Consider the following 13,083-nt stretch of genomic DNA (forward strand, 5'->3'; position numbering starts at 1 on the left):
ATATGTGGGAACTCCTTCAAGACTGTTGGAAAAGCATTCCAGGTGAAGCTGGTTGAGAGAATGCCAAGAGTGTGCAAAGCTGTCATCAAGGCAAAGGTTTGCTACTTTGAAGAATCTCATATATAAAATATGTTTGGATTTGTTTAACACTTTTTGGTTACTACATGATTCCATATGTGTTATTTCATAGTTTTGATGTCTTCACTATTATTCTACAATGTAGAAAATAGTTAAAATAAAGAAAAACCCTTGAATGAGTAGGTGTGTCCAAACTTTTGACTGGTATTGTATATCTACAAGTGTTTTCTAAATGTCTGTAGTCTGAAGTTGCTGTTGTGCTCTGTACTTGTGTTCGGTGTCAGTGCCTCTCACCTGGTGCAGTCTCTCCAGGAGGACAGGGATTCCCGCCAGTCTCTTAGTGGTCCGCTGGTAATCACGGTAATGCAGAACTAGGCGCACCAGCTCTGGGTCTCGTGTGCTGACTGCCTCCTGGAGCACTATGGGAGAGAAAAAGGCAATCTTCACCTTACATATAGACACACATCCTCAGAGGCCAGTCTATGGTTTGCGAAAATGGTTCGCAACTGCAGACAGTGAGTCACGTGGCCGTGGCTTGCTATATAAAGCAGGCAGACAGGCATCGAGGCATTCAGTTACTGTTCGATTGAACATTAGAATGGGCAAAACTAGTGAGCTAAGCGACTTTGAGCGTGGTAGACTCGTCGGTGCCAGGCACGCCGGTTCCAGTATCTCAGAAACGGCCGGCCTCCTGGGCTTTTCACACACGACAGTGTCTAGGGTTTACCAAGAATGGTGCGACAAACAAAAAACATCCAGTCAGCGGCAGTCCTGTGGGCGAAAATAGCTAGTTGATGAGAGGTCAATGGAGAATGGAAAGAATCTTGCAAGCTAACAGGCGGGCTCCAGTGGGCTCCAGTGGGCTCCAGTGGGCTCGCGATCACCAACACTGGACAATTGAGGAGTGGAAAAACATCGCCTGATCTGACGAATCCCAGTTCCTGTTGCGTCATGCTGATGGCAGAGTCAGGATTTGGCATAAGCAGCATGAGTCCATGGCCCCATCCTGCCTGGTGTCAACGGTACATGCTGGTGGCGGTGGTGTAATGGTGTGGGGAATGTTTGATACCCTTGATACCAATTGAGCAACGTTTCCATGCCCTGAAGAATTCAGGCTGTCCTGGAGGCAAAGGGGGGTCCGACCCGGTACTAGATGGGTGAACCTAATAACCTGGCCAGTGAGTGTATGCTGTACTATACTGTGCTGCTCTGAACTATGCTATACTGTGCTGTGCTATACACTATACTACACTACATTATACTATAGTATACTATACTATACTATACAGGTCCCTTCCCAGTGCCACAGTCCTCAATCAACTCTCTGAGGAAACTCTGACTAACCAACTCTCTGAGGAAACTCTGACTAACCTACCCAATCAATTTCAATTTCATTTAAAATAATCAATAAGTGCATTTAAAAGCAAGTGTGCCTAATTACTTGACTAGATCCAGCCACTACGGCCATCTGGCTCCCCATCAATCCACAAACAAATGGTTCCTATTTGTAGAATCCAATCCCCTCAATCTATTTCTATAGAGATTATATACAGTACATCCTTCCAGCCTTTAATGATGAGTCACTATTAGACTTTTCCTAGCCAATGTATCTATGCTTTCACAGTACACATGCCTGTTGTGTTTTATGGATGATTCTGCTGAAAAAACAATTTCCCCTTGAGGGATGATAAAGTTTTCTACCGCTACTGCTACCGATACTGCTACTAGTACTACTCCTACTAATGATACTGCTACTACTCCTACTAGTACTACTACTACTCCTACTGCTACTACTACAACTCCTACTACTATTTATATTACTACTACTACTCCTACTACTCCTACTGCTACTCCTCCTCCTCCTACTACTACTACTAATACTACTACTACTACTACTACTACTTATATTACTACTACTATTACTACAACTACTACTACTACTACTACTACTACTACTACTACTAATCCTACTGCTACTCCTCCTCCTACTACTACTACTACTACTATTACTACTACTACTATTACTACCACTACTACTACTCCTACTACTATATTACTACTACTACTACTACTACTACTACTACTTATATTACTACTACTACTACTACTCCTACTACACCTCCTACTACTACTTATATTACTACTATTACTACTACTACTACTACTCCTACTACTACTACTATATTACTACTACTACTACTACTACTACAGCAACTACTACTACTGCTGCTACTACTACTACTACTACTACTACTACTACTACTGCTACTACTCCTCTTACTACTACTACTTCTACTACTCCTACTACTTATATTACTACTACTACTACTACAACTATTACTACTCCTACTCCTACTTATATTACTACTAGTAGTAGTACTACTGCTACTCCTACTACAACTACTATTACTACTATTACTATTACTACTATTACTACTACTTATATTATTACTACTACTATTACTACTACTCCTCCTACTCCTACTACACCTACTACTACTACTTATATTACTACTATTACTACTACTACTATTACTACTACTACTGCTACTCCTACTACTACTACTACTACTACAGCAACTACTACTACTACTACTACTGTTGCTGCTGCTGCTACTACTACTACTACTACTACTACTAATACTGCTACTACTCCTACTACTCCTATGACTACTACTACTTCTATTACTACTAGTACTACTACTACTCCTACTACAACTACTATTACTACTACTACTACTACAACAACAACAACAACAACAACAACAACAACAACTACTACTACTACAACAACAACAACAACAACAACAACAACTACTACTACTACTACTGCTGCTACTAATCCTACTACTACTCTTACTACTACTACTCCTATGACTACTACTACTTTTACTACTACTAATACTACACCTACTACTACAACTACAACTACTACTACTATTAATACTCCTACTACTCCTACTACTACTATTACAATTACTACACCACCGTACTATTACTACCCCTCCCTGTCTCACCCGTCCATCCGTTGCGGTTCTCCTTGCTGACGTCGGCACCATGTTGGAGGAGCAGGTGGGCACAGTCCAGGTGACCCAGAGTGACAGCCAGGTGGAGGGGGGTCCGACCCCGGGGGTCCAGGGCCTCCACATCTACCTGAGGGGGGGGTGTAAGGGAAGAGAAGAGGAGAGGAGAGAATTGGGGTCATTGTATGGCATGGCGTGCAGGGCTCATCTGGCAAAGAGAGAGAGGAAAAATAGAGAGAGAAAGGGTAGGGATGTGTGGAGGAGAGAGTGATGGAAGGAGAAGAGACAGGTGATAATTGAGCTATCACATCCTCACATGACCGGAGTGCCAGTGTTCTAGACGGGTCGGCTTTATATAGTGAGTTACACTATACGTGTCTAGATGTTATGTCTCTGTCATTCTCTAGAGTTGATCTGACTTGATCTCCCCCCCCCTCTCTCTCTCTGTCTCTGTCTGTCTCAGCCTCTTCCTGCCTCAGTTTTGATACAGTAGCTATCATTGTCTAGTAGCCTACTGCAGTGTGTTTGATGTAGTCTCTCTGCTCTGCAGTCTAGTTGGTCTAAATCAGCAAGTCTCTATGTCTATAAATCTGGTCTCTGGCCTGTGATTAAACAAAGTTCATTAGAGCACCTGGCAGGATCCAAGGTCAAGAATAAACAAACCACATGCTGGCATCCTAATGAGGGAGGCTGATAGAAAGCGACTGGGGCTGTGTCCCAAATGGCACATTATTCCCTCTATAGTGGTCTACTTTCCACCAAGCCCTGGTCAAAGTAGTGCACTATAAAGGGGTGCCATTTGGGACGCACACAAGGAGACGCTCTGAGGAATCAGAATCTGCCTAATTGGTGGATGTGGAAAATATATCGATGAAATGACAACGCATGGAAATGGATGGATGGAGCTTGCTGTTGTGAGGGGAGGAGCGGTTGTAACAGTGAATAAGCGCAATTGCTTTATGGTACACTTCCATCCGAGCTGTGTGTCTATTCATATTTGCATTGGAAATAAGTACACACACTGTTGTGTTGTGTTGTGTTGTGTTGTGTGAGGGCTTGTGCCCCAGTGCAGGTCAGTGCAGCCCTGACGGTTGGTGTTGGTGTGTCGAGTGTACTTTGGAGTGTGTTATTGTGGAGTGTGTTGTACAGTACATCAGAGGGATGATGCTGGGTTGTTTTTCACCAGGAGCAGCCTCCCTCCTCCCACGTGAAGCCTCCTCATCTCCCCCGCTGCTCTCCCTCTCTCTCCAGGGGCCTCCCTGGAGGCCACACCCTGCTCTGTAATTAGCAAGCCCAGCGTTAGCGTTAGTGACGCCACCGCTTGATCGTAAGCAACAACTGGGACTCTTAATCCCAAAGAGGGAGTAGGGGGGCGCCGGGGAGGAGAGGTGGAATGGAATGGCGGAAAAACAGGAGGAGGAATCCATACAGGCACTGTCGGAGGTGAAGGACGAGGTTTGGTGGGAATAAAGGGAGGGAATAGAGGTGTATCGCTATAGCAACCAAGGGATGAGAAGAAGAGGTGGGAGAGAAGGAGGAGGAAGGTGTGCTATGCGTTGGAGCTGACAGGGCTGGTTGAGTGGTGGCAGCTGCTCTGTGAGATAGAGAGGGTGGTGGTGGAGTTAGCTGTGTGTGTAGTGAATAATGGGTAGTGAGTGATTGATGTCAGAGTGGCTTTGTAGGGCCCTCCAAGTGGCCCTGGGGATGACACTGAGGAGAGAGAGAGAGAGAGAGAGAGAGAGAGAGAGAGAGAGAGAGAGAGAGAGAGAGAGAGAGAGAGAGAATGGGTGGAAGGAAAAAAAGGATAAGAAAGATGGAGTGAAACTGGCAGATAACAGTGAAAAGTACATCAACAGTAAGAGCAGAGCAGCAAAAGATTGTGGTAGTATTCTAATGATTTGAGGGGGACTATTGTATCGATTGTTTTCTAACTAGGCTCGTTACAACCTCTCCAAGTGTGTTGGACCAGAGGTTAGCAAGATTGCCTACAGGTTCAAAAGCCACAAGGGGCATTGCACTGTCACCATTCGCTACAATATTTAAGTGATAATGCCCGAGAAGCCGGTGTTGGGAAGATATATTGGCACGGGTGTTGTTATTGGCCGGCAAACCGTGCCAATATATCCTCCAAACACCGGCTTCGAGGGCATTATCACTTTTATACAACGGGTTACCAACATATTCAAATAATGACTTACATATTTCCATTAAAAACTTTATTTTGATGAGTTTATTCATAATATTTCATCCTTCCACAAGATATAGTCCAGACACAAATCTAGCATTGCTACCCAAGCCGGCTGGTCGTTCGTTCTATCGGTTCGGTTGCCAGAGACGCAACCCAGTTGTTAAGTATTTTTGTTCTGTATCTATGGATCCGACCCAGTCGTTCGTTCTAAATGTTCTATTGCCATACTGGCTGGCAACATTCTTATCCCTTGCTTGCTAGCTAGCCAACTACGGCTAACTTACATTCACGTCAAACAGTGCAGCCAGAATAACAGCAAAGTAGCTGCATTTGCATTTGTTTAAGCTGTTTTCTAGTGACATTTATTTGGATACATCCATAACAATGAGCTAATGATGCGCGATTTCACCTGGCATAGAAAATGTGCTCTCTTGTCAGGACACTGTTGTTCAGAGGAGCTAGCCAACAACACAGCTTACACAATCACTTCAAACTGAAGCTGGAAAGACTGCAAACTAGCTGCACTTCATTTTGTTTTACCTGTTTTCTATTGATATGTCTTTGTGTATATATATATATATATATATATATATATATATATATTCCATAAAAATGATGCTGATTCATGATTTCGACTGGCTGAGAAAAGCTGCCTGCCTGTCTGTCTCTTCCCGACTCCAGTACCGACTCCACAACACGTTCATTACTATGTGACAGCTGGATCTAATTTGAATATTGAAACAATGTTGCAAGTGTCGGAGAGACAGACAGCAAGGATTATACAAATCTCAGCTGTTGAAAACTAAATGTTAGTTTAAAAGAAATGTGAGATCATGTCTAGATGCTTTTTATAGTGGAGATCAAGTTTATAAAGTGCCTGGCTGGGCTGATGAGACAGTGGATTGCACAGTCAAATGGAGTAAATAGGCATTTTAACGTCATGATTTAGTCGGTGGTAATTTGTGGAATAGACACCGGCTGGAATGCGGTTTTAACCAATCAGCATTCAGGATTAGACCCACCCGTTGTGTAAAGCTAATTAAGTATGAGAGCATAGAGCCTTCTAAGAAATGCTTGACTATGAGGCGGAGAGGTGTGGTAAGTAAGGGAGAGAATAGAGAGGGAGTGTTCAGGAAACTCCTATTGTTTAAGACAACTGGCCCCCATTGACCCAGTCTGATGTTATTTTTACACAATTGAGACACTCAAATAGAAACACGACAGCAGCCACTTTTTCACACAAAACATACACGCAATCACGCACAGACACAAGTCCTCTCTCTCTATCCATTCAGTAAAATTAGACATTTTTTAAAATATATATTAAAAAAGGAAACCACTCTTGACAATAACACTCTTATAACATTATTGTTCAGTTACAGTATAGAACTGACATGCTATACCAAAATACTCAAATATAACACTTTTCTGCTATGGTACACAGACACACGTCACCTCCTAGTCCACACCTCCTCATCCTCAGGTCTTCACACTAGTGCACACATTAACCCTGAAACACAGTGGCACACTTACTCATTCACATGTGAACAATGTGGTTCTGACCAACAAACAGCCCACAAATAGAGCCCCACTATCTAGCACACAAACACGTACAGACCCACACACCCACACTCACAGGCCAGGCATTAGCTAGAGTCTCAGTATAGGTGCTGATTTAGGATCAGTTTTGCCTTTTAGACCATAATGAATAAGATTAAATGCACCTGGGGGAACCTTATCCCAGATCAGCACTCCTACTCTGAGGCACTTACAGAATCAACTGGCCCAGGTGGTTACAGTAAGGATATTATGTCATACTGGGTCTTCCCATTCTCTCTGCTCATCCTCAAAATCCACTGACATAGTGCCTGCTCTCTCTCTTTCTCATTAGCTCCATCCTTGGCTCCATCCATCCATCCTTCATTCTTCCATCCCTCCCTTGGTCCTCCCCTCTCTCCCTCTTCTCATCCATCTTTTCTTCATCCGTCCCTCCCTTGGTCCTCCCCTCTCTCCCTCTCAGTGGAAATTGCATAATTGATAGACATCTCTGTCTGGACTATCTACTCTTGCACTCTCTCTGCTTTGCCTTAATGTTCTCTGGCAGCTACTTAAACCAACATCAATCATTCAATGGGAGACCAAAATATGTTTGTGGTGGGTGGAGGGTGCATGCATGAGAATCATATGTGTGCTCATTGGGAGGGGGTAAAAAAATCAACTTGTTTTCAATGTTACCCTTTTTCAATTCGGAGGTTATTATGTACAACTGTGATTGATCCATTTTCAATATGTGTTGGAGAGTTCTAACCTAGTTATAGCCAAATGTTGTACATGACTACATGACAGAGCTTGGGATAATGTATATTTATGCAGTCATTCTCTATGCGAGACTATGGTGTAAGTGGGGTGTAAACAAACGAGACCACACCATCAGATGCATGTGTGTGATCGACCTATAGATATCTCAAAATAACGAATATTATTACCATCCCTCTATCACCAAATGCAGGGCAGAGAGAGAAAAGGAGGCCAGAGCAGGAGTGAGTAGTTTGAGCCTGAGAGTCTGAGCCCAGTAAATTTGAGCGAGAGGGACGGCTGGGCGGAGACAAGGTGAGAGCAGCAGAGGGACTGGAGGAGGATGGAGGAGGATTGAGGAGGATGGAGCTGGGTGAAATAACTCTGCCATGGTCAGTGAACCTGTCACAAGCAGGGTGGGGAGAGATATGTGGGTCCCTCCCTCCTCCTCACTCCTCCTCCTCGATAACTTGTGTGATGCAGTGCCTCAGACAACCCTAGTCTCTGATACATGTCCTACTGAAGAGACTCTAAGCTCTCTCATACTAAAGGATGGGGGAGAAAATGATCCCCTATACATTTATACTTGGGATAATATTCTAACCAATGGCAAACCATTAGGCTACAGCCTTTAGTGTTTAACCTGAATCACCACTAAACCTCATAATCATCTATTGATGTTTTCACACTTGTGTTAGCGTTTTAAACCAATGTCAAACATTCATTATGCTACAAGTTTTACTGTTAAATCACTAAAACTTTTAAGATGCATTATATTGGCAACATGTCTTGTAACCATTGTTGTCACATGTCAGACCACCATAAGACTAATGTAATAACATGTATTACTTTGCTCAATGATAGGAGACAACAGATGATATTCTGTGTGAAGGGAGGAGGAAGTTGTGAATAGAGAAATTATGGATAGAGGAAAGTTCACCACAATGCAAAGAGAGTAGGAACCTACTCCTATCTCTAAGGTAGGATCTTCATATGTGTCCTCATGGAATAGAAGATGAAAATACCCTGGATTTGCATAATCAAATGAGAACAAGATAATGTGGTTAAGCAAACATCAATACAAAATGTCAGCACGGTAACTGGAATTGCTTATGGGCAGTGTGTTTCAGGATGGTTGATATAGATTAGGATATCACAAACAATGTTTGTGAACTGAAGTCTACTTCCTAAGTTTGAGTTATTCACTGCGTTAGCACACTCCGCCAACCCTGATGTTCTAGCAGTGTCTGAATCCTGGCTTAGGAAGGCCACCAAAAATTCTGAAATTTCCATCCCCAACTATAACATTTTCCATCTAGATAGAACTGCCAAAGGGGGTGGAGTTGCAATCTACTGTAGAGAGAGCCTGCAGAGCTCTATCATACTATCCAGGTCTGTGCCCAAACAGTTTGAGCTTCTACTTCTAAAAATCCACCTTTCCAGAAATAAGTCTCTCACTGTTGCCGCTTGCTACAGACCCCCCTCAGCCCCCTGCTGTGCCCTGGACACCTATATGTGAATTTATTGCCCCCCATTTATCCTCAGAGTTCGTACTGCTTGGTGACCTAAATGGGGATATGCTTAACACCCCGGCCATCCTACAATCCAAACTAGATGCCCTCAATCTCACACAAATTATCAACGAACCTACCAGGTACAACCCTAAATCCGTAAACATGGGTACCCTCATAGATATCATCCTGACTAACTTACCCTCTAAATACACCTCCGCTGTCTTCAACCAGGATCTCAGCAATCACTGCCTTATTACCTGCGTCCGTAACTGGTCCGCAGTCAAACGACCACCCCTCATCACTGTCAAACGCTCCCTAAAACACTTTAGTGAGCAGGCCTTTCTAATTGACCTGGCCCAGGTATCCTGGAAGGATATAGATCTCATTCCGTCAGTAGAGGATGCCTGGTTGTTCTTTAAAAGTAATTTCCTCTCAATCTTAAATAAACATGCCCCATTCAAAAAAGACAGAACTAAGAACAGATATAGCCCCTGGTTCTCCTCAGACTTGACTGCCCTTGACCAGCACAAAAACATCCTGTGGCGTACTGCATTAGCATCAAATAGCCCCCGCGATATGCAACTTTTCAGGGAAGTTAGGAACAAGCAGTAAGGAAAGCAAAGGCTAACTTTTTCAAACAGAAATTTGCATCCTGTAGCACTAACTCCAAAAAGTTTTGGGACACTGTAAAGTCCATGGAGAATAAGAGCACTTCCTCCCAGCTGCCCACTGCAATGAGGCTAGGAAACACTATCACCACCGATAAATCAATAATCGAGAATTTCAACAAGCATTTTGCTATGGCTGGCCATGCTTTCCACCTGGCTACCACTACCCCGGCCACCAACTCTGCACCCTCCGCTGCAACTTGCCCATGCCCCCCCGCTTCTCCTTCACACAAATTCAGACAGCTGATGTTCTGAAAGAGCTGCAAAATCTGGACCCTTACAAATCAGCTGGGCTAGACAATCTGGACCCTTTCTTTCTAAAACTAGCCGCCGAAATTGTCGCAACCCCTATTACTAGCCTGTTCAACCTCTCTTTCGTAACGTCTGAGATCCCCAGAGATTGGAAAGCTGCCGCGGTCATCCCCCTCTTCAAAGGGGGTGACACTCTAGATCCAAACTGTTACAGACCTATATCCATCCTGCCATGCCTTTCGAAAGTATTTGAAAGCCAAGTTAACAAACAGATCACCGACCATTTCGAATCCCACCGTACCTTCTCCGCTATTTAATCCGGTTTCCGAGCTGGTCATGGGTGCACTTCAGCCACGCTCAAGGTCCTAAACGATATTATAACCATGATCGATAATAGACAGTACTGTACAGCCGTCTTCATCGACCTGCCAAGGCTTTCGACTCTGTCAACCACCGCATTCTTATTGGCAGACTAAATAGCCTTGGTTTCTCAAATGACTGCCTCGCCTGGTTCACCAACTACTTCTCAGATAGAGTTCAATGTGTCAAATTGGAGGGCCTGTTGTCTGGACCTATGGCAGTCTCTATGGGGGTGCCACAGGGTTCAATTCTTGGGCCGACTCTTTTCTCCGTGTATATCAATGATGTCGCTCTTGCTGCTGGTGACTCTCAGATCCACCTCTACGCAGACGATACCATTTTGTATACATCTGGCCCTTCATTGGACACTGTGTTAACAAACCTCCAAACGAGCTTCAATGCCATACAACACTCCTTCAGTAGCCTCCAACTGCTCTTAAACACTAGTAAAACTAAATGCATGCTCTTCAATCGAACGCTGCTGGCACCCGCCCACCCGACTAGAATCACTACTCTCGACGGGTCTGACCTAGAGTATGTGGACAACTACAAATACCTAGGTGTCTGGTTAGACTGTAAACTCTCCTTCCAGACTCACATTAAGAATCTCCAATCCAAAGTTAAATCTAGATTCTGCTTCCTATTTCGCAACAAAGCCTCCTTCACTCATGCTGCCCAACATGCCCTCGTAAAACTGACTATCCTACCGATCCTTGACTTCGGCGATGTCATTTACAAAATAGCCTCCAACACTCTACTCAGGAAATTGGATGTAGTCTATCACAGTGCCATCCGTTTTGTCTCCAAAGCCCCATACACTACCCACCACTGTGACCTGTACGCTCTTGTTGGCTGGTCCTCACTACATGTTCGTCGTCAAACCCACTGGCTCCAGGCCATCTATAAATCACTGCTAGGCAAATCCCTGCCTTATCTTAGCTCATTGGTCACCATAGCAGCACCCACCCGTAGTCTGCGCTCCAGCAGGTATATCTCACTGGTCATCCCCAAAGCCAACACCTCCTTTGGCCGCCATTCCTTCCAGTTCTCTGCTGCCAATGACTGGAACGAATTGCAAAAATCTCTGAAGCTGGAGACTCTTATCTCCCTCACTAACTTTAAGCATCAGTTGTCAGAGCACCTTACCGATCACTGCACCTGTACACAGCCCATCTGAAATTAGCCCACCCAACTACCTCATCCCTATATTGTTATTTATTTTGCTATTTTGCACCCCAGTATCTCTATTTGCACATAATCTCTTGCACATCTAGCATTCCAGTGTTAATACTAATTGTAATTATTTTGCACTATAGCCTATTTATTGCCTTACCTCCATAACTTGCTACGTTTGCACACACTGTATATATATTTTCTGTTGTATTTTTTTGACTTTATGTTTTTTTACCCCATATGTAACTGTTGTTGTTTTTAATCGCACTGCTTTGCTTTATCTTGGCCAGGTCGCAGTTGTAAATGAGAACTTGTTCTCAACTGGCTTACCTGGTTAAATAAAGGTGAAATAAAAAAATAATTTAAAAAACTGGGGAGAATTGAAGGTTGAATTCAGTACTAACCTCAGAGTTTTATGCATAGCTATTTACAAGAGGTGTGTTTCTTTGTGTGTGTGTGTGTGTGTGTGCATGCGCGTGTGTGTGCGTACGCATTCAAATATACTGTAAGTGTGTCCCTATATTATGGTTTGCAAACCATTTATATGGCAGGCCAGACAGTAATGAAATCAGATATGGTCATCGAAGTATCATTCATTTCCTCCTTTCCATTTCAGCACACGATGCAACACAATATTAGCAGGGACATCTTTTCAATCTTCAAGGAGTACTGCTGTCTGTTTCTGTCCTCTCTCTCCGTTAAAAGCTTTCCACAATTTAACTAAATCTAGACCAATCACATCCCTATCCCTCGTGACACTGCACTGCTGCAATTAGTGTAGAGTTTCACTGCACTGTAGAGGTAAGAAGAGGGGAGAGTTAGGGGAAAACTAAGATACGATGGGTGCGGGAGGGAGAAACAGAGAGAAACAGACGTAGGGGAGGATGGATGGTCAGTATACTGGGTCATGGAAATTGACTGTAGATTGCAGGCAGGGATAGACAGATGGTATAGCAGAGACAAACGAGGAAGGAAGACTGAATGTAATTTGTGAGGCCTGTCTCCACCCAGTATGATATCATCAGAATTTAAGACTGCTGAGTTAACATGAGCGCCCAGATGAGCCTGTGAGCATCGTACACTTTAGAGTGAGGGAAGTGAGGGGGGGGTCAGGATATAGTGGTTGGATCAGGATATAGTGATATGCTGCTGCACACTGCTGTTATTCATCCCTCCCTTCTTCTCGTCACTATCCCACTTGCATCCTCATGTTACTTTACAACCTCTTTGTCTCTACCTTGTTGTCAGCTCTCTCTCTTCACAGACTCCCTCTGCTTTGTTTGATGACACTGCTTAAAGAAAGCTGCAAATTGACCTCCCCCTCTTCCCTCTCCTCCCTGCTCAATGTATCTCTTTTATGTGCTTCTTCTTCTCCTTCCCATTTTCCTTTTTCACTGTGCTGTCGTTACACTGATAACAAGTACCAATAACATTTTCTCTCTCTGTGGGTGCAGCACTTCTCTGTTCTTTCATCAGTGAGGCGCAAGCCTTCTTTACCCTGTGTGCACTTGCTCCCTACACCCTACACCCTG

The 13,083-nt window shown here is 43.8% G+C and overlaps 1 protein-coding gene across 1 annotated transcript in view; it reads right to left on the minus strand.

Moving 5' to 3' along the window:
• The window catches only part of LOC121563461 (ankyrin repeat domain-containing protein 13B-like), a 32,590-nt gene that overhangs the window by 17,078 nt on the left and 2,429 nt on the right, over nucleotides 1-13,083 (minus strand). The window contains exons 2-3 of the mRNA XM_041875375.2: nucleotides 3,096-3,231; nucleotides 373-497 (exon numbers count right to left, since the gene is read on the minus strand). Of these exons, the coding sequence (XP_041731309.2) occupies nucleotides 373-497; nucleotides 3,096-3,231 (261 nt within the window). The remainder of the gene's footprint in view (nucleotides 1-372; nucleotides 498-3,095; nucleotides 3,232-13,083) is intronic.

The sequence above is a fragment of the Coregonus clupeaformis genome, chromosome 5, assembly GCF_020615455.1.
Source record: "Coregonus clupeaformis isolate EN_2021a chromosome 5, ASM2061545v1, whole genome shotgun sequence".
Taxonomy (NCBI): domain Eukaryota; kingdom Metazoa; phylum Chordata; class Actinopteri; order Salmoniformes; family Salmonidae; genus Coregonus; species Coregonus clupeaformis.